General features: G+C 51.0%; 1 protein-coding gene across 3 annotated transcripts in view; it reads right to left on the reverse strand.

The window, feature by feature from the left end:
- The window catches only part of LOC135028586 (cytochrome b-245 heavy chain), a 270,381-nt gene that overhangs the window by 63,509 nt on the left and 183,869 nt on the right, over positions 1-23,003 (reverse strand). For all 3 annotated transcript variants that reach the window (XM_063953788.1, XM_063953789.1, XM_063953787.1), the window contains 2 exons: positions 14,519-14,614; positions 11,668-11,778 (listed from right to left, as the gene is read on the reverse strand). In XM_063953788.1, coding sequence (XP_063809858.1) covers positions 11,668-11,727 — 60 coding nt within the window. In that variant the 5' untranslated portion in view covers positions 11,728-11,778; positions 14,519-14,614. The remainder of the gene's footprint in view (positions 1-11,667; positions 11,779-14,518; positions 14,615-23,003) is intronic.

A 23,003-nucleotide genomic window follows, 5' to 3' on the forward strand; every position in this document is an offset into this window, starting at 1 on the left:
GGCTAGTCTTAAATATATGATCATAGATCATCTCCCCGAGTTCAAAAGGGGCGGTGATAGAAATAAACAGTTGCTCATTATGGAGGCAAGATGGATTGTCCGGCTGGACACTGTTGCCCCAAAGGGCTTGAATGAAAAAATTTGTTGGAACAGCCTTTCATAATAACATACACACTTTGTTGTATGCTTTAGTAAGTTTTTAAATTAGATGAGTTTTGATCACACTCTGTTGTTAACCATTTTTGAGCTATTATTATTATTTTTGTCATTAATGGTATTAATGTCTTCATGTCGCTGTATCTATGATGGGATATGTGATTCTCTGTTTTAATACACTGATGTTTTCAGTGTTGTTTTTAATCTTTGTCTTTTCATTTTATTGACTGCACGTAGGTCACTCTGATCGCTCTGACGACGGGTGTTGTGGGCCATATACATTCTAAAGATGTGGTTACATCTATGATTGTTGTGGTTACCACAACCGTTGTCAGGGATGCGCCATGACGTGACCAACACACGCCCCTTGTTGTTCTGATGACGCGTAGCGGGCCGTCGAACACGTGGACGCGGCTGCGTCTATGGTTCCTATGGTAACCGCTCCCGTTGTCATGACGGCGACGGGACACAGTGGAGACGTGCATATTTATGACGTCATCCACAAGGGTCCGGCTGCCCGAACGGACGTGTGCTGCCGTGCAGGTGTTGATGCTTGCAGTAATTATGGGTCTTTAAAAGGGTGGTAAGTCACTGATTTATGCATGTTCACCTTTTCTCCTGTTCGTTATACATCCTGATGACGGTGGTCTCCACCGAAACGTTGATGTAAATTTTCTCTATTGGAATACAAATTTTCTATTGCAAAATCCTATGAGTGCCGTCCCTCTGTTTGGAACTATATATATATATATGGAGGATATTTATCTGTGGTAAGTCACTTTATGTTTTGTTACCTGCTTGAAAAAAGCTCAATAATTGAGCTGAAACGTTGTAAAGATATGCAGTTTTTCTGATTTTCATCCATTGTCCGGAGTGCCGGCGTTGGATGGGTATGTGATACACGTTGATTGTATTGACATGTTATTGGAAGGCACCCGGCCAAGTACAAACTGTTACTCGTGGAGTGCCGGATTCTGGCTTTTATATGTGTATATATATATATATATATATATATATATATATATATGCTGTATAGTCTGTATGTCTCCATTATGAACAGTGGGTCTTTGTTGGAACCAGTGTAGCATTGTAGGATGGCTCCAGATTACTATTTGGGGGTAGAGGTTAGGGTTAGGCTGGAAGGGTTAGGGTTAGTCTGCGGTGGTGGGAGGGATAGGGTTAGGCTGCGGGCAGGAGGAGTTAGGGATAGGCACCTCTGGGGAGGGCTAGGGTTAGACTGTGGGGAGATGGAGGGTTGGGGGGCTAGGTATCAGGATTAACTTACTCAATTATTAAGTGTTGGGAGTTTAATCTCCAGGATGCCGCTGTCAGTATTCGCCACAATATTGTATGTATTCCTACACCTCATCCTAATAATAACAGCTTACCTTAGCCTTAATCCACACTGGTAAATCAACCATAATATCCTATTCCTAATACCCTAACCCCACCCACTAAACCAACCCTAATACCGTAACCCAAACTGCTAAATTATCACGCGGTGGCTGTGCAAGTTATAGGATGGTGTGTCTGCACTTTTTGACCTGAGGGCTCTTGTGACAGGATGGTCACGTACGAAAGCACTCGCCGCTTTCGCGTCCCGTTGGCTGCGCACAGAATGGAAGGTCAAGTCACACGAGGCCTGACCACATAGGGGATTCCCGCTTACCGTCAGTAACCGCCTGTTACTGACTCCACCCACTGCGTTGTGGGCGGGTTTATGCTGCCACCACCAAATTCCTAACCGGCCGTGGCGTTTGGAACCACGGTTCTGCTCTGTATGTGCCGACGCACTGCCTTACCACACCTGTGTGGTGTTGACGAATCCCCACTAGCCACTTGCTAGGCCTCTACCGGTAGCTGGCGGAAGGCGGAACTTGGAGACGTTAGGTGCTTCCCTGGACAGCCGGAGGACGGGGCTATGGTTGGCATAACCCTGTAGGTCACAAGATGAAGCAATCTTCTTGAGGCAATGATGTTTATTTGCTCAAATATAATAACCTTTAAAAAGGCTCCTCCCTATTGCTAGGGGCAACAGCATACAATCAGATGTTTCAGCAGAATGAAGATGGTACAATACAATTTCCATGGGCCAACTGCCCTCCTTTTATCCCACTCCAATACACATTACCACAGGGGGTAAGCCCGCCCTGTGGTGTACAACCAATCAATATTTACCCATGAGCTGTGCATGCCTTGGTCACATGCACAGCTAACATTGTTCTCTATGGACAGTGGGGAGTGGTCGTTCTCCTTTGACTGTCCCATCCTGGAGGATCAGGATACGCCCCGGTGCCGTTCAGTCTAGGCTGGGGGAAGTTTTCCCTCCTAAAACTGACATCCAGAAACCTGCCCGGGACCTAGCCCACTGCCTGCAGCCTGGATTTGGGCTCCAGAGCTGGGCAGCCTGGTTCCCCGGTCCAGGTTTCCAGGCCACTACGGGTGACCTCCATGGAGCTCCAGAAAACCACTCGGCTTGTTTCAAAGCTGAGCTTCTTCTCTCTCTCCCAATGCCCCCCTCAAGGGTGAGGCTGGATGGGAAAGTATTCCGTTTTTGGGGAAAGGTCTGGGAGAATCCATCAGCCTGCACAGCCATGGATTCCCCCCTCCTGGGACACACAACCAAATAAGTGCATTTTACCTTTAAATACATCACATTTAAAACACACTGTACATTCCCCTTTAAATATACACTGAGCCTGTGCTCTGCACAGGCTCTACATACCCAGGCACTGCAGTGCCTTACAACACACTGTATATGTTATTACATTTAAAACAATGTGTTTTTCTACATACTGTCCCCTAGTCCTGCAGCCTGGCTGCTAGGACTCTGTCTGTGCTGGAGGTATGGGGCTGGCTTCCTCCATCCTCCAGCCTGTCTGCCTGCCACTGGGGTCCAGGGAGCTGGCTCTCCCTGTCCATCAGTTCATCATTCTCCAACTGCGCACTGCGCAGCGATAGAACATATGACACCTTATTAAACATATTTTAAATACCCGGTGCCTAGCACCCACAATACATTTAAAGATGGCGACTAGCGCCAGTGCACAGTTTAAAAGTGGCGCCAAGAGCCCATTGTCCTGTTAATGGCGCTGGGCACTAGGGGTTAACCCCTTCAGTGCCGCGGTGGCCATTTTACACGTGGGCTGGAGCCTCTCCAGTCACACTCCTCCCCCCTCCATTCAAGCGGGTCAACCAGGGACCCATGTCCCAACGATTTGGGTCCTGGTCCCGCAGTCCGTTGGGGTGAAGGGGACGCTACCTGGGGGGTGTAGGCTCCGGCCTAGACAGTTCATCCCTAGTGTAGTGGGCCTCTCTTCGTGGGTGCACAATGTTCAAATAGTCCACCTGAAGTCCAAGTTCAAGGCTCCACCACAAAAGTCTGTCCAATTTTCCCAAGGTAGGTTGCCGCCACCTAATGGGTGGGTGGTAAGTCACCACGGTGGGGGGCTGGTTACAAACAAGTGCCACCCAAGGTGTCCCACTTGTGGCATACCCCACCTCCCACCATAGCAGTTTTCTGCTCAAACAGGCCACAGGGTGCTCCTGCCCATATGGCTCTTTCTGGCTCGGTACTGCTCCCAGTCCGTGCAGTGGCGCAGTAGTTCGTAACACATAGTCCTGGTCAAGAATGTGCGCCATCAGCACTGGAGCTGGTACCCAAGCCTCCTTCAATGACTGGAATGCCAACTCGCAAGCGGGTGCAAAGTCCCCTGACTTGGGAATGCCCTTCCTAGCCATCTCTGTCAAGGGGTTCACTACAGGGCTAAAGTCAATGACAACGTGTCCGTAGGGCCTTACAGGTTCTAAGGTCAGTACCGGTCTGGGTGATGTGGGTCGGGGGCAGCCTCTGGTTGCCTCCACCCCCTCTGGTTTAGGCCTACCCCTGTCTCCTCCCACATGGTGCCCCAGGCACTGCACCTCCGTCATACCTACCTGGCAACTGTCTGCCCTAACTGTCAGACCTGCCCTCCAATCCTCCTCTGTCGACCTATGACTCGGGAAACCTACCCTGTCACCTAGGCCTACTCCTTCCTCCTCGTCCGCTACCTGTGCCACAGTGATGGCGGCCAGACCACCAGCCTCTGGATTCTGTGTGGCATCCACTACAGGGAGGCTGCGTGTCTTCCCCGATCTACTGCGCCCAGGCAGGGGACCTACTATGTCCACAGCAACTTGCTGCAAGGGTTCTCCTATGTGCAGAGGCCCAGAGACAACACAACCGCTGGAGTGCCCCAGCTGCCAACACATGGCACCAGCCTTACAGTTGGTCTGGGCGTCATCCGACATTCCAGACCAGGGTAAGCACTGTGTCAGGCACTTCAGGGTACGGTCTATCTCAGGGTTACTGTCCAAAGGGGTTTCGCTGGCAACCGATACCGGTTGCGCAGGAAAGTTTCCTGGGGGGACCAGTTGGACACATTCCCTATCTGGTCTATCCCCTCCCACTTTCCTGTCTACCCTGTACCTTAACCCTTCCCGCCAGGTCAAACTTCCTGCCCCAACCCTGTCAAGGCCGCTGCCAGAGTGGCGCCTCATGCCTTTCGGGGATGGGTCAGAGAGTTGAGCCTCCCTAAACTCCTGCCTGTGGCCCTCAATCTCTCCTAAATTGGGACACTCTACAGGGGGATCTAGGTGGGGACTACTAGGGTCAGTCTGGTAGGGGTCAGTCATGGAAAAGTCAGTGTGGTTTCTCATACTCACCGCCGGAGTTGGCAAACCACTTGGGTCAGGAGCATCAGTGGGCACCCCCACAGGATCAAACGAGCTGGAACCGACATCCTCTGCGTTGCTAGGGGACGTAGGCATACCAGAGGCAAAAGGCATGCGGGGTCGATGTACTGATCTAGCCGCTGTAATCTTTTCCTCTGGGCTGGTTGATGCTGTGGTTGGCTGTGCTGGCAGTTGTCTAGCAGCTGTAGTCTTTTCCTCTGGGCTGGGCTGTGCTGGAGTAGCTGATGTCAACGGTGGTTTTGGACCTTGACTCTGGGGAATGGCGCCAGCAAACGTGGTGACGATCCCACCACCCAGATCATTTCCTAGGACCACATCAGTTGGGAGACCATCCATGACGGCAACTTCTCGCAACTCTGGTCCAGCTCCCCAGTCCAGGTAGACTCTTGCCATGGGAACCGATTTCTCCATTCCATCTGCCAGGGTGACCTTGGCAGTGCGACCCTGCAATACTGCAGCAGGATCTATAAGGTGGGGGCTCACCACAGTGATTGAGGCCCCAGAGTCTCTTAGTCCTTCCCCCTGCAGGGGTCCTACGTGGACCGGCTGCAGGTGCCTCCACATGTTGTGTAGGGGCTGTTTGGCCATGCAGGTGACTCTCTCCGCAGAGTGCACCTGTCTCTCGCCACACTCCATCGGACTGACGGGAGGGGGAACAGTCTCTGTAGGCTCATCTCCTCTCGTCAAACAAGCGATCCGGGCTCCAGCACTCGGATTTGGGGCACGAGTCTGGGGTGCTTGGGATGCAGGACAGTTCATCCTCAGATGTCCAATTTTCCCACAGCCGTAGCACTTCTTCTCCAGTCGTGGCACCGATGATCTCTGATCAGTTGCAGGGACGCTGCGGTGCGGTTGCTGGCCAAGAGCACCCGGGTTGGAAGATGCTTGTCTTTGGGGGGGTGATGAGCTGAAGAGGGGGGTCCCCTTGGTGGTGCAGTCTTTTGGAGCTGGCTGCTGGCTGGGCGCTTCTGCCCCTGTGGCCGAATTGCCACATACTTGTCTGCTAACTGGGCAGCCATCTTTAAACTGGCTCCCGATCTAGCACCCACTCCTTCACTTCTGGGGCGCACCTGCGGTAGAACTGCTCCCTGCAGATCAGGTCGATCAGTGCGTCCCATGTAGTGGCTTCCGAATCCTTCACCCACTTCACCACGTACTGCCGCAGCTGGGTGGTGAACTGCTCATGGATGCTGCTAGGATCCTTGGGCAAGTCTCTGAACTTCTTCCTGTAAGACTATGGAGTGATGAAGAATCGCTGGAGGAGGGCCTTCGCAACTTCGTCGTAGTTCCCACAGTCCTCCGTGGCCACTCCTCGATAGGCCTCCAAGGCCTCTCCATGCAGAGTGGGCACAAGGTGTCTCACCCACTCTGACTTGGGTAAATCATGTAGTTTACAAGTCCTTTCAAAAACTTGTAAATGTCCATCAATGTCCCCATCACTGTCTGCAAACTTGGCAAACTGAATGCATCCCGATCTGTATACAACAGCTGACAACGGCTCCCGGGGTACCACGGCCTGTGGTGCCCGCTCATCACGCCACATCTGGATGATGATCAAGCGCTCTTGCTCCGTTGCCCTTTCCCCCAATTCCGCTAGCCAATCTGCTAGGGTATCCGGGCCGCCCCCCCCTGGGACGTTGGGATCCTGGCCCTGCTAGGGATTGCTGGGAAACATTGCTGCTGTGAGAGAGGGCTGGGCTTGTGGGTCTCACTGGTTCCTTACGAAGGTCCACTGTTGGGCCGTACTCTGCGATGCTGACGCCGTCAGTGCTTTCCACCTCCGCCCGATGGGACTCCTCTAAGCTCATGAGCGCCGCCTTCATGACGCTTCTGGACGCGTTGGAAGGGATATCCACACCCTTCTCCTGGCACACGATCTCCAGATCATCCTTGGACATTCCGCTGAATTCCGCCATCTTGTGCGTTCTCCTGAGTAACTCGGCTTCTCCAATCGGGTGATGAAAAGCCGCCTGAGATTATCCCATCACTATGCCACCAATTTCTGTGACAGGACGGTCCCGTACGAAAGCACTCGCCGCTTTCGCGTCCCGTTGGCTGCGCACAGAATGGAAGGTCAAGTCACACGAGGCCTGACCACATAGGGGATTCCCGCTTACCGTCAGTAACCGCCTGTTACTGACTCCACCCACTGCGTTGTGGGCGGGTTTATGCTGCCACCACCAAACTCCTAACCGGCCGTGGCGTTTGGAACCACGGTTCTGCTCTGTATGTGCCGACGCACTGCCTTACCACACCTGTGTGGTGTTGACGAATCCCCACTAGCCACTTGCTAGGCCTCTACCGGTAGCTGGCGGAAGGCGGAACTTGGAGACGTTAGGTGCTTCCCTGGACAGCCGGAGGACGGGGCTATGGTTGGCATAACCCTGTAGGTCACAAGATGAAGCAATCTTCTTGAGGCAATGATGTTTATTTGCTCAAATATAATAACCTTTAAAAAGGCTCCTCCCTATTGCTAGGGGCAACAGCATACAATCAGATGTTTCAGCAGAATAAAGATGGTACAATACAATTTCCATGGGCCAACTGCCCTCCTTTTATCCCACTCCAATACACATTACCACAGGGGGTAAGCCCGCCCTGTGGTGTACAATCAATCAATGTTTACCCATGAGCTGTGCATGCCTTGGTCACATGCACAGCTAACATTGTTCTCTATGGACAGTGGGCAGTGGTCGTTCTCCTTTGACTGTCCCATCCTGGAGGATCAGGATACGCCCCGGTGCCGTTCAGTCTAGGCTGGGGGAAAATTTCCCTCCTAAAACTGACTTCCAGAAACCTGCCCGGGACCTAGCCCACTGCCTGCAGCCTGGATTTGGGCTCCAGAGCTGGGCAGCCTGGCTCCCCGGTCCAGGTTTCCAGGCCACTATGGGTGATCTCCATGGAGCTCCAGAAAACCACTCGGCTTGTTTCAAAGCTGAGCTTCTTCTCTCTCTCCCAATGCCCCCCTCAAGGGTGAGGCTGGATGGGAAAGTATTCAGTTTTTGGGGAAAAGGTCTGGGAGAATCCATCAGCCTGCACAGCCATGGATTCCCCCCTCCTGGGACACACAACCAAGTAAGTGCATTTTACATTTAAATACATCACATTTAAAACACACTGTACATTCCCCTTTAAATATACACTGAGCCTGTGCTCTGCACAGGCTCTACATACCCAGGCACTGCAGTGCCTTACAACACACTGTATATGTTATTACATTTAAAACAATGTGTTTTTCTACATACTGTCCCCTAGTCCTGCAGCCTGGCTGCTAGGACTCTGTCTGTGCTGGAGGTTTGGGGCTGGCTTCCTCCATCCTCCAGCCTGTCTGCCTGCCACTGGGGTCCAGGGAGCTGGCTCTCCCTGTCCATCAGTTCATCATTCTCCAACTGCGCACTGCGCAGCGATAGAACATATGACACCTTATTAAACATATTTTAAATACCCGGTGCCTAGCACCCACAATACATTTAAAGATGGCGACTAGCGCCAGTGCACAGTTTAAAAGTGGCGCCAAGAGCCCATTGTCCTGTTAATGGCGCTGGGCACTAGGGGTTAACCCCTTCAGTGCCACGGCGGCCATTTTACACGTGGGCTGGAGCCTCTCCGGTCACAGCTCTGTATTATGGCAGGGGGGTGGGGGCACTGACTATTTTCCTAGGGTGCTGAGAAACCTTGCACTGGCCCTGCCGCTCATCACTTCTTCCACTCCTTCCTTGGGGAGAGACCTGCGCTGCACTCACCAGTACTTAGACCCAAACACTGCAGAGCTGCAACAGAGCTGGACCCAGAAGAGCGGACACACACTCACGCGGCACAGGCACTGTGTGTGTAGGCTCCTGTCACTCTAAGGCTGTGCCCACACCGCCTACAGCTCGCTGCCCTATTTGCACAAGATGGCTCACATCCCTTGCCGGGCACTAATCTGCATATCCTTGGGGTCCCTTTGATCCTTGGGGCCCGGTATAGATGTCCCCATTGACCCCCCTCTGTCACCGGCCCTAATTACAGTCCAGGATATAAGGATATCTATGCTTGAGTCCAGATGGTTACATCAAATTGACTGAGGAACTAATATGTCACCTGGACTCTAATGGCAGTATTTGGGAAACTCTGGTCTAAAGTGATTATAGTTTGCTCTTATTGCATCTAGTGGTATCTAGTAACAGTTGTATTTGTTCTGAATCATATATGGTATTTCATTATTGTTTTCAATACAACAGTATAAAGGTGGAAGCAACCACGAAAATAAGACATATATAGAGATATATGGGGATTGGATCTATTAGCAACAGTAACGGGGGGATGGAAACAGTGACTAGGAAAGCAATCACATTATCCAGATAATCTCTATTATTTATGTTATGATGATCACACTCCAAACCACAAAGCCCTTTTCATGTGAAACCTTATATAATGAGGTTGTGGTGCCCTCCAGTTTGTCACTTATACCCCTTTCACACCGCACAAATAATCCGATATCGACCCGGCATATTGCTGGGTCGACACGGGTCAGTGTGCGGTGTGAAAGCACCATAGAAGAAATCCCGGGTCTCCTGACCCGGCAATTCAACCTGGGAATAAAGTAGTGTTATTCCTGGGTTGAATACCGGGTCAATGGCAGCGTAAACTGGCTCCCGGGTCGCATCCATTCACTACAACAGGGAGAGGTGGCGCGGCGATGATCTCATCTCCCAGAGCCGCCTCCGCCTCTGGCCCCACTGCTGGCTCCGCCCCCTGCCGCTATGGCAACCCGCCCGGCATATTGCCGGGTCGGGGATGCCAGCAGCACCGTCCAATGCTGGATCCCACCCGTTTCCAATTCCCGGGTGGGATCCGGCACTGGCGGTGTGAAAGGGATATAAGCTGTATTTGCATTTCAGCAGCTTCAGTCTGTCACTTCTGCTCCCATTGCCTCCTGTCTGCCTTTATTGTAGTTCACAATTAGAAGACTCAGGGCCTGGCTCAGAGGTGACTGCTAATGCCTGTGCAATTGTTTTTTACCTGCATTCTCAGCTGCGCAAATATGCATATGCTAGTTACAGCCTCCTCTTTGTGTAATACAGTGCCCAGGATAGTGCCAGTTGCTCACTGTCAGTGACCGAGCTCTGTATAAATCCGTGTCGATCCTAGACTCTCCACTAATGGTGCATCTTCGCCTACACCATTGACACTTGCACCATCCTTTGGCAGGCACTGTGTTTCCTCGACTCCAACTAAACATGGCCTCTGTAGCTGCAGTACTGCATCTGAGATTGCAGCCAATTCCATATACGCCCACAACACTCCCATAACATGCCCACATGATGGCCTTCTTTTGCCTTTACTTGCCACCTCCCAGTCACCACCCCAGAGCGTCCATGGCTTTTTTTACACATAGGCGGTCAAACCATTTTGATATTTGAATGGCTGTATTTGAGGCCATGGATCACTGTCTTGAATAGTTTGAACTTCCTTACCTGTGATCATGGCCTTTGCTAATGTTAGCCATTTTGGATCTGTGCTACTGATCCCAGAGCTTGACTGCATTCTTCCAGCAGTCACCTAGTGAGACTAAATTGGGGACAGCAACAGAGGCATAGCCAGCTTATGACATGAGGGGGAGCGAATGTGGAACGATAGGTTCCCAAGGCACAGGATTAACCTACAGTATGTAAGGCCCATCAGACCTCTCACATTCTCCCCCAACTGTATGTTTTGTTCCCTCCCGCATCTGTATGTGCAATATTGTGCTCCCCCTTTCACCTGGCTGATCTGTGTAATGGCCCTCATTCCGAGTTGTTCGCTCGGTAAATTTCATCGCATCGCAGCGATTTTCCGCTTAGTGCGCATGCGCAATGTCCGCACTGCGACTGCGCCAAGTAAATTTGCTATGAAGATAGGATTTTTACTCACGGCTTTTTCTTCGCTCCGGCGATCGTAATGTGATTGACAGGAAATGGGTGTTACTGGGCGGAAACACGGCGTTTTATGGGCGTGTGGATAAAAACGCTACCGTTTCCGGAAAAAACGCGGGAGTGGCTGGAGAAACGGAGGAGTGTCTGGGCGAACCCTGGGTGTGTTTGTGACGTCAAACCAGGAACGACAAGCACTGAACTGATCGCAGATGCCGAGTAAGTCTGAAGCTACTCTGAAACTGCTACGAGGTGTGTAATCGCAATATTGCGAATACATCGTTCGCAGTTTTAAGAAGCTAAGATTCACTCCCAGTAGGCGGCGGCTTAGCGTGTGCAATACTGCTAAAATCGCCTTGCGAGCGAACAACTCGGAATGAGGGCCAATGTTCTGTGTTCTCTGTAGTACACCCCCCTCATTAATATATTTTTGTATTGTGCCCCTACACCCCCACCCATGTCCTGTATTCTCTACAGTGCTGTGGAATATGTATGCGCTATTAGCATAACTGTTAACAAATAAATAAATAAACAACTGACACCAGAGCTGGATTGAGAACCCATGAGGCCCTAGGTGTGACTCTGGCATGGCCCTCCCATATATAAACTCTGTTGTAGATATTAATTATTTGATTTTTATTGTCCTAAAAAGATTTTAGTGTTATTTAAATAAGGGACATTACAGTGAAATATAATTGGCTAATAACTACACTAGCCTATATACAGTATGTTTTGTAAAGTGTATTCTTGCTAAACACATCAGGCATAATGTAGGAACCATGACACAAGATGTAACATCAGTATAGTGTAACTATTTGGAAACCGTAACAGACAGAGCAAACTGTTTTCTTGACTTAGGAAACCACTGTTGCTATATTCTTACCGCACTAGATCCACGTAGAAAGGAAAGTAGATTTCGACATACGGGCAGAAGGATGAGCATGCAGTTAAAGTTCAGACAGGCTGCCGGAGCTCTGGCCCAAGCTAGGGCTGACTGCAATACAATAATAATACTACATAAGTAACGTCATTGTAAGCTTGCGAGCAGGGCCCTCGTACCTCTGTGTCTGTCTGTTACTACACAGACTTGTTTCATCAATGTTCTATTACCATTTTCCCCCCAGTTATATTGTGCAACAGAATGTGCTGGCACTACTGTATATAAGTAAATGTTAATTGATATATTTTCATTCCTATTAACAAATATCATTTTGATTTGTAACATCTCTGGTATCAATGATGTCCCTTTTATGACATCTGTGAAAGTGTTTACTTTCTAAATATACTCACCCTCATGCTATTTCAGCAGTATTACTACAATCTTGGAGCAATGACAGATGAAAATGCATTAAATATTACACATTAAATATAACACACTAAATCTACTAATATATATCTTGACAGTTTGAAATGTATAGATGATAGTGAATGACCCGCCACCCCTCACACACAATTTTATCATTCATTTTTAGGTTATGAGCCCTAATTTGGAGATTTCCAATATAATATAATATAATATAATATAATATAATATAATATAATATAATATAATATAATATAATATAATAGAGCAGTGTGGTACTTTGACATGAGTGTGAACAGGTTACATATCCTGCTGTATCTGCAAATATTGGAGAGATGCCTCTGATAACCGTCCAGGCCCAGCTACTGACTATTTTGAAGGAAAGACTGAGGGACAATGCACAGGTAGCCAAAAATTTATAGAAACAATTATATGTAACCAACCAATAGAGGAACTGTCATGAGGGCTAAAAAGAGGCCCTGGTCAAATTGAGGCTAGGTTGGAGGTGCGCCACTAAGCTAAATTGCAATGTTTTTCTAGACGTTATTAGTGTAAACCACTAGTGGGTTTCTCACTAAAAGAAAGGCTTAGTGTGTGGCGCACTCTTTTGAAATGTTAATACAATATTAAAACATAACTTTTATTCAATCTTTTAAAATAAATCTCTATAACCAGGCAGAGCAAATCATCTGATAGCCTGAGAGTGCAGAATAATGAAATTATTGCCCTGAAATCAGAATACCAAGATGATATATGATTCCACAATATGGTTAGGGCAAGAGAAATATAAAAATACAAATATAAATAGATAGAAAAAACAAAAAAATGATTTAAGCTAAGTGAATTATTACTCCAAAACTATTATTGCTGATAGGCTATTAATTCAATAGCCTATCAGCAATAATAGTTCTCCAGCTACTGACTACCCAGCCAGAGGCACGCGCTGTCTGTGTATGTCACACCCATCCATACTCTCCTCAAGATGCCGTACAGTTCAGTGGAAATAGTAACTGGGAAATTTCAGACTGACAATAATAGAACTTGCTAAGTGCCGCCCCCAGCATGTAGTGTCGTTAGACACGTGCCTCACATGCCTAATGGGAAATTCACCACTGTCTTGGTCTATGCACTGTCACGTGCTAATGTAGTGATTACAGTGTACGTATTCATATACTCTAACTCTGTACCCCATTTGTTTAATGATAGAGTCAGTGTAACAACAACGTAGAAAAATCAGAAAGAATAAAAACAGGAACAATTAACAAAATATAACACCAATTTTATAGTTTCTGAATTGTTTGTCTTTATGGGAAATGCAGTCCTTTAAGTAACCTTAGTTATGGCTCCTTTATGCTCCCTCAAAACTGTGCTTATTAGGATGCTTGGTTTTCTTAATTTTTGGAGTCTGTTCATGAAGAAGTAAAAAGAGTGGAGAAGTGAGCCAGTGGAGAAGTTGCCCATGGCAACCAATCAGCATTGAAGTAACATTTATAATTTACATACTATACAATTGTACAGAGTAGCTGATTGGTTGCCATGGCCAAGTCTCCACAGGCTCACTTCTCCACTCTTTTCACTGCTTAATGAATAGACTTTTAGGGGTCTATTCATGAAGCAGTGAAAAGAGTAGAGAAGTGAGACAGTGGAGAAGTTGCCCATGGCAACCATTCAGCTGCTACATATAAGTTTATAGAATGCACTTTTTAAATGTTACCTCAACACTGATTGGTTGCCATGGGCAACTTCTCCACTGGCTCACTTCTCCACTCTTTTCACTACTTCATGACTAAAACTCTTACTCATTTAGGGGTCTAAGGGGGAAAGTTAGTAAACATTAAATATTTCTTTTGCAGTGGCAGTTGCAGTCCAGTCCAAAATTTAAATAGGGGCACCACACCAACTGCCAGTGAGTCCCGGCCAGCAATGTTTGGCAGTGTTTTTGGGGGCATTTGTGACTCCCCTATTTGAATTTTGGACTGCGCTGCAACTGCCACTGGAAAAATAGATATTTATGTTTTTTTTTGTGTAGATAATTATGTTTATTAAATATCCCCCTATGTATTAAGCCTTGGAGAGAGATAAAGTGGATGGAGATAAAATACAAACCAACCAGCTCCTTACTGTAAATTTTCAAATACAGCCTGTAACATGGCAGTTAGGAGCTGATTGGCTGGTACTTTATCTCAGTCCACTTTATCTCTCTCCAATGCTTAGTGCATCTGCCCCTTAGACTTTTACTTTTGTGTAATAACAAAATATTGTGTAAAATAAAAAAAAATCTTTAATAATAAGATTAGCTTTAATTTGTCACCTACATGCAACATATACCTTGGCATTCCAGTCTGATACAGTCATTGCTATGGGCTGATTCCAAATCAATGTAATGCATAGAGATAAAATAAAGTAGAAAAACAGTAGCTCATATATTTACCCCGTAAATCTGTCTGGAGTAGATATATCTTCTGCCTTCATCATAGACAAGGTAGTAATTCCAGAAAAGAAAGGCATTCAGTCCCAGCCATGCCAGCTGAAAGATAATAGCAATCAATTATTAATTGGAATGCAACTGTTCAGGGGTGTATCTACCTATTGGCCAGGATGGCACTCGCCAGGGGCGCCAACAGAGGAGGGGCGAAAGCCAGCCGTGCCACCCGCGGCCAGTACGTAGATTTAATATTAATGGCAGCAGCTGCAGCAGCTGTCCACTCCTGCCTCCACCCCCCAAAGGTTGTCCCCCCGCAGTTCGTAACCCACACTGATGACCATAGCAGACATCAGTGGCAGCCATTGTAATAGGCGACAGAGTCCGGGGTCCACGGTGTGCGCTACAATCAAGAAACTACATAAACTACACCTCCAAGCAGCCCTTGCTGCCGGGAACTCACTGCAGCAAGGGCTGCTGGGAGGTGTAGTTTATGTAGTTTCTTGATTGTAGCACAGACCCCGCACCCCGTTGCCAATTACAGTGGCTGCCAGGGCCGCCATCAAGGGGGGTTTTGTGGGTACTGGCGTCCCAGGCCCGGAGAGAAAGGGGAATCTGAAAGAACATCTCGGACCACCAGCCAGCCATGGGTACATAGGCACTGAATGAGGCAGCACTGCAGCATTTCAAATTTGCCGCTGTCCTGGAGCTAATCACAGCTTGCAGGCTGGCAGCCAATCAGGGGCGGCCTGCCAGTCTGCGAGTTGTGATTGGCTCACGCACAGCTGCAAACTTGAAATGACGCTGCGCTTCCTCTTCATGCTTGGTTGCAGAATCACGATCGGCTTGCTATGTCTGACTAGAAGCAGGGAAGGGGTGAGAGGGGGGAGTCCTAGGAGTGGATGCAGCGGTGGCCACCTGCAGCTCAGGAGAATTAGTTTAGTGAGTGACCCTAACATCACAGACCAGGAGAGCAGATGATTGGTGGTGAAGTCACAGCGGGTAATACGGAGAGGTAAACATCCTAGTGACATTTGGTGGACCCCTTCATTCCAAGTAAAGCATTCGTTATCTCTAATACCAATAAATAAAGACACGGAGACTTGAATTTGGCAGAAAAATTGCTAGCTATTTATTTGACCCTAACCATAGCAAACCTGTAAATGAAAACTTTGTTAAGATGCCGATTCAGCCGGCATTTGGTGGCAGAAAAAAGAACGGCTCTATTAAACTGACGCTAACCTTAAAATTGCTAATTCAAAACCATCTTAATTTAAATACAAACTATCAACACGGTAATAGGTGCTAGCTCCACCCCCACAATGACTTCCCACCCGGAGGGGTGCCCCATTCCGCTGCCATCCCGGTCGGGTGGTCAAGCGGCCAATAAGTCGATGGAGGTGAGTGCACCTAAACCAAATCAAACTGTAAATCACTACAGCTTACCATACAACTACAAACTGCCGTTCTTTTCCGCCAATAAATAGCCAACGATAAAAACCAGCCAACAATTTAATGCCAAGGCACTCCGTGCCAGAACCTCTACCAACAGGGCGGGAGGGCGGGAAGGCAATTTCACCAACAAGAGAGAGACAAAATGCCTATCCTTCCCTATATATACTAACCCTCCCCTTTTTCCAAAGGGCTGTACTTTCCTTCCAGCTAGGTCCACCCCTCACAAGATGTTTAACTCATTCCTTTCCTATGCTGTCAATTCTCTCTCCTAAACATCCTAGTGACATTTGGTGGACCCCTTCATTCCAAGTAAAGCATTCGTTATCTCTAATACCAATAAATAAAGACACGGAGACTTGAATTTGGCAGAAAAATTGCTAGCTATTTATTTGACCCTAACCATAGCAAACCTGTAAATGTAAACTTTGTTAAGATGCCGATTCAGCCGGCATATGGTGGCAGAAAAAAGAACGGCTCTATTAAACTGACGCTAACCTTAAAATTGCTAATTCAAAACCATCTTAATTTAAATACAAACTATCAACACGGTAATAGGTGCTAGCTCCACCCCCACAATGACTTCCCACCCGGAGGGGTGCCCCATTCCGCTGCCATCCCGGTCGGGTGGTCAAGCGGCCAATAAGTCGATGGAGGTGAGTGCACCTAAACCAAATCAAACTGTAAATCACTACAGCTTACCATACAACTACAAACTGCCGTTCTTTTCCGCCAACAGCGAAAGACTCCTTCCCAGAGTCTTCGCACCGCCACCATAACCTCACCCTAACTCCTGCAACACTAGGAACAGATCCTCCAGGAAAAACATCATCCCCTCATTGGATAGATGCACACCATCAGGCCGAAAAAGGTGACTTTGTCTCTGAACCGAATCCTAGGGTGGCGAACCACTTGGCCTCCGTGGGACAACACCCACTTCGCCACCGCCCCATTCACCTTTTGCCTGGCCTCCTCAATTTCGCGACCGTCCGCCACACCTTGCCAACTCAACCTTGGCACCATCAAGGAGAACACCCATACACAATTGGTCCAATGCTGCGGCCAACCTTGCCAGATCCTGTATCATGGCCCACCGCATCTCCAAAGAAGTCCTCTTCCCCAGGTCGTTGCCACCTAATGGACAACCAACACCCTAGGGCTACATGCTTGCTGGCCTGACTCACTAGTCTACTTCTCAACTCCGTCCACATCATCCCTTGCCAAACAAGCCAACGAACTCGAGCCCTAGGAAACATCTGTGCCCCCTCCGAGGCCAAAACTGGGCGGCCCAATACACATAAGAGTGGCCAACCACCCAAATAGGCAAGTCATCTTCCAACCAACCTGAAGAGGAGGAAAAGGGGTAAAAGTGGTTACTAATCATCTATACCATTGTTTAATCTACTGCATTAACCTGAAGGATCTGCCAAAAAGAAAAATTTTGCTTCCATATATTGCAGCAGTCTCGGCATAGCCGATCTGCACGAGCTTCCAGCCAATTTGAAGCATAACATGAACACACAAATGGGAAAGATGAAAACAAATTAAGAAAATAACCAAAAAAAAAAAGGGGGGGGGGGTAAAAAAGGGGTAAAACATGTAATAACTCAGCTGGAGGTGAAAGCGTAAAGACCTGCTGAGGGACTCTGATTAGAACAGATTAGCCGAATTGTGGATTAGAATTCAGTCCGTCAAGTCAGGCAAAAAATTGCAAAATAACTCCAGACCCCCGCTGCCGGCTCATGCCAGCAACGGCGAGTAGCTAATCCCTGAGTAGGATAAAAAGGGGAAGACAAACACACGCACAACACCATAACGTACTGAACTGTAACAACATGATTAAACGACTGTAATTGAAACAAAAGTACGCGCGAGGTAACATCTCATGCAACGGGGCGAATATACCGTCTGTAACTTGACGACTTCCATCGCCCCACCGCCCGGATCTCAGCCATGTAAAATCCCGCCGCCGAAGCCGACGTCGCAGCCCCTATGCGGAAGGAATGCATCCCGAACGCAGCGGGTGGAAGGCCCAAGCTCGCAAGACAGCGTCCCAGCATCCCATGAAATAGATACTTCGTCACCGGCAGCCCGTCATAATGCAGCAGCAATGACCCCCGACCGTCGGGCCGTACTGCCTCATATTGTACTGCCAACATTACTGGGCAAATGCTCTCCTCAAGAGCCGGAACCAAGGTGACCCACCGACCTCACCCCACTTGGTCCGTCTTAGAGCGCCGCAATCTGCAAAGCAAGGACCTCTCACCCACCACCACGTCCCCGACCAGCATGCGCGAATCTGCTCGCTTAGAAGGCGCTACCAGTTCCGAAACCCTAAAGGCCCCGTGGGAAACCATTGAGCACGCCAAACTGAAAAACAACAGCGATTCCAACATGGACGATGCGACACCTCTAACCGCCCTGATGACATCCGGCAACAAGGCCGCATCAATGGGCCTCCTCCTGTCAGGCGGCGTCGGCGCGACTCGCGCCCATCCTTTCATCGCCTTCAGCAGAATCCCGCTCTTAGCCACGTCGGGGACGCCCTTTATTTCGCTGAAAAACGCAATCCTGGCCAAGTACCGGGATACCACCGCTCTGGACCTACCCGAAACATACAGCTGCCAAATAAAAGAAAGCATCATCCGATGCCCGCTCTTACCTTGCTGAATTCGTCCTTAACAAACTCCTCCCACTCGCTCCAAGCTTGCGGCTGAAGCGTGGCTGGCGCGACTGACCGCAACGCAAGACCCTCCAGTCACGGCCCGATCACCTGCCCAACATAACCGGGACAATGAACACCATGTTCGTCGACCTCCGGTGCCAACAAACAAAACCTTTCCCGCTGCCCTCGTGACAGAGTGTCGGCAATTCCGTTCTCCAGCCCCGGCACATGTTGCGCGCGGAACCACACGTTCCGACGTAGGCATGTCTACAGCAACTGTCCCAGCACCCGCAGAACGACCAGCGACTTCGCCCTCTTGTTATTTACCGCATGCGCCACGCCCAGATTGTCACATCTAAACAAGATGCTGCGATGAGCCAGCCGATCGCCCCAGACCTCCAGCGCCACCATAATGGGTAAAAAGCTCCAGAAGCAAAAGGTTCCTGGTTAAGCCTTCGCGATGCCGTACCGCTGGCCACGAAGCCCCGCACCAAGATCCCTCCTGATAGCATCCGTATCCGGAGGCCCCAGCAGCGTCGGTGAACAACTGCAACCTAGCGCTGTCCACCGTTGGAGCCTGCCATATACACACCCTGTTGAAATCCTCCAGGAATGAGGCCCATATGGCCCAATCCCGTTTAATCTCGGAGGATCATCACACGAAATGATGTGGCCTGGCACACCCCGCAGTCGCCCTTTCCAGCTTCCGGCAGAAAACCCTGCCCATCGGGATCACCCGACAAGCAAAGTTCACCATGCCCAGCAAGGACTGCGCCTGCCGCAGTGTGACCTTACGCGACCCTTCGAACCGGCCAATAGCTTCGCGGAGCTTCACCACCTTGTCCCGAGGCAGCCGACACGATCCTGCCGCTGTGTCGATATCGATCCCCCAAAAAGGACAAACAGGAGGATGGTCCCTCAGTTTTATCCTCGTCCACTGGAACGCCGAAGTGGAAAAAACAGGGTTCGGATGCTGACCAGCAAGTCGCCGCACCGTGGTGAATGTGCCGGACCCGCACACAGGAAGTCATTGAGGTAATGGGCGACCCCATGACCCCCTGACGAAGACTCCACGAACCAGTGTAGAAACGTGCTAAACCGTTCGAAAAAACGAGCATGAAACGGAACACCCCATCTGCAAACCTTTGTCGATGAAATACTCTGCTCCGATCCGAAACCCCATGAAACGGAATGAGTCCGGATGTAACGGCAGCAACCGAAAAGAGGACTCACATCAATCTTAGCCATGAGTGCCCCAGTTCCGTAACTGCGGACCAGCGCCAATGCCTCGTCAAACGACTGATAAACCACCGAACCATGAGCCGGCGGTATCGCTTCATTGACCGACGTCCCCGACGGGTAAGAAAGATGTTGAATAAGCCGAAAAGCGCCCGGAGTCTTCTTCGGAACCACCCCCACTGGAGAGATGACCTCCGTATCCAATTTCTCCCTCAGCACGAACGGCAAGGCTCGGGCAGACTGAAGGTTCCGCTGGGCCCGAACCGACCCCTCGCTCGCAACAGGCAAGCGAAAACAAAACTAAAACCGGAAAACAGAAATTTTGCATCCGCCCTATTTGGATACCAATTTAACCACGTGCCCATTGTCTCTAAATCAATTGGCGTTGGAGCTCTGTGGACCGCTCCCGCCCGCGGCCTGCCTGGGATGAGTTTGCTTACCCCGGGTACCTTGACGCCTGCCTTTGAAGCAGGAGGAGGCTGGGTGGGATCCACCGCATTGCAAGCCCAAGTGTCGAAAACGACACTGCTCGCCGAAGGAACAGGCCGCGTTGTTAAACGCGAAACATTTCCCTTTTGTGGCGGCTCGCCCCCCTGTACGGACGGCCGACCCACCTGGTTTGGCCGATCCACCGTCCGCGCCGGACCCTTGGGCGGACGACCCTGAGCGGTGCCCGTCCGCCCCCGGGGCTCCTCCGCCTGCTGCGAAGCCTGAGTGACTTTGAGCCAGACCTAGACGTCCTTGAACCCAAAGTCCATGACCCGCAAACCATCCCGCTTCTCCCTGAACTCCTGGTCATACCTACGCCACTCCGATCCCGAAGATGTGCGCTGCATGTCATGTATGAGATGCAGGTACCGAATCACGTTCCTGTGCTCGTCCGGCCTATCTTCCAGGTAGCACGCCGCGAAGACCCAAAAACCGGCCAGCCAGTTATCGAAGGTACGGAAGGCCTCAGCCCCGATGCCCTTCTTTGCATCCGCCGACCTATACTCCTTCTTCGCTTCCTTCGTCAAGACGAACACATCCACGAAGTCCCCCTGCGAATCTTCCTATGGCAGCTATCCCGCAGGCCCCGCAATACTGCAGTGTAGTCGCAGCGAACAAACCCGTGCAAATCGCTGCGTTTCTCGGCCCTGCGAGCTTCCTCGCTCAGCTGCTTACGCCTCTTCCGGCTCTTCCGCTGCCCACTTGGCGAATTTTAGTCGCCTGCTTCCTCGCCCTAGTCGCGCTACTGACTTCGGACGCCTGCGACGACAGAGAAGAGGAAAAGGAGGAAGAGGAAAAGCTGCGAGAACTGGAACTCGTGGATGAGCCCGCTACCGACTGTATCACTCACCTGATCCCGTCGACTGCACCGACACGGAATCCTCCGGCGTGGCAGAACCGATGTCTTCTTACTCGTACTCCACCATCTCCACTTCGCCGCGATCCCCTGCAGGAGAGAAAAGGGCGAAAGACACAGGAAGCAACCGCGGCGCATGCCGAGCAACTCGTGAGGGGGTTGTCCCCGCAGCGCGTCCCTGCCCGTCTTGTTCCGGACAGTGCTCCAGGTCTGCGGCGGCCTCTCCGAGCTCCCTGCAGGCGTGGCAATTCGCTGCGCCGCTGAAGCTGACCGCCTTCCGGACCCGCCTTCCATCGCGCCCGCGTCGGAGCTTGCCGCTACCCCCGGTGATGCAGCCAGCGGCCCTAATGCCGCGACCACCGTAGCCAGAGCCAACGCCAGAGTTCCGGAGGGGCCCTGACTGCCCCAAACCGCGGCGCCGGCTCCCCAGTACCCCCAGCCGGGGCCCGCGCGCGCCTACCCGCATGACGCCCGACAACGTCATCCGGGGGCCCGACGTCTGCCGACCCGTCCGCCTTGGCGGAGAAAAGGGGGCGCCCCTGACCCACTGCGAACCAGTCCCCCCACCACACTCCGTCTCTACCGAGGGACTGGCCGTCGGCGCCAGCGCTGCTGTCGTTCTCCGAGCCTACACTCGCCCCCTCCCCCTGCATATCGGAGCCAACTCCGCCCGCTGGGAGGGAGCTGCGGCGAGGCCGGTTAGCGCCCGCAGCAGCCCTGCGGCCACCAACCCCTTCCCTGCCCCCCCTTCTCCCCCCGCAAGCCGCTGGCATCGGGCTCCAGGGGAGCGAGTTGGGGAGACAGAGAGCGTGCGGCGCCGCTGCGCGCGCACGCGCGCGAACGGCGCCACCTGCCGTGAGCACGGGCTCGCGCGCACCCCGACTCCTGGTGCCTCTAACCCCCAGTGTTCCCCCTGTCCATTCCTTCCTGCTTGCAGAGCCCTGCTTACACCTCTCTGTGCCCTGCCTCTCCTCCCCCCCGCCCCCTGCCGGACTCCGGCTGCAGGGGAGCGAGCTGGGGAGACCGGGAGGCTGGCGACGCCGCTGCGCGCCCCCGTGCGTGAACGGCGATGCCGGAAGCGAGCGTGGGTGCACGCATTCCACCGCTTCCCGCCCGACCGCATCCCCCTCAGATCCGCCGCGCGAGGCCCAGTGACAGACCTCGCGCGGCTGGCAGCCGACTCCCTTCTGGCCCCTCCACGCTGCCTAGTGACAGGGAGCTGAATACGAGCCCCGTGCGGGCTCCACGGACGGGCGCTCACCGCGGCGCGCATGCGCGCGCCCGCGGTCGCCCGACTCCCACTAATCACCCGCCGCGCTCGGAGGTGGGGGCAGCCGCCCTTCCACCTCCGGGCGGCCGGGACGCACTGCTGGCCCACCCCGCCGCTCAAGTCCTTCCGGCAAAGCCGGCCTGGGACCCAGCGACAAAGCTGACCCGGGCCGCCGCACCGCGGCCCTGCCCGAGCCCGTGGAGGCCCTGGTGAATTGTAAAGGGGGAACGCAGAGGAGGGTGTTAAACGAAATTCAATGAGCCCACAGGGGAAACACAGTAAAAGCTGGGAAACCTGCTATGCAGCACTCACCCACTCAAAGGCAATTTCACCAACAAGAGAGAGACAAAATGCCTATCCTTCCCTATATATACTAACCCTCCCCTTTTTCCAAAGGGCTGTACTTTCCTTCCAGCTAGGTCCACCCCTCACAAGATGTTTAACTCATTCGTTTCCTATGCTGTCAATTCTCTCTCCACATGTGACAAGTACATGGGAGACTGGTACTCTCTGCTCATTCCCA

The sequence above is a fragment of the Pseudophryne corroboree genome, chromosome 2 (assembly GCF_028390025.1).
Source record: "Pseudophryne corroboree isolate aPseCor3 chromosome 2, aPseCor3.hap2, whole genome shotgun sequence".
NCBI classification, from domain to species: Eukaryota; Metazoa; Chordata; class Amphibia; order Anura; family Myobatrachidae; genus Pseudophryne; species Pseudophryne corroboree.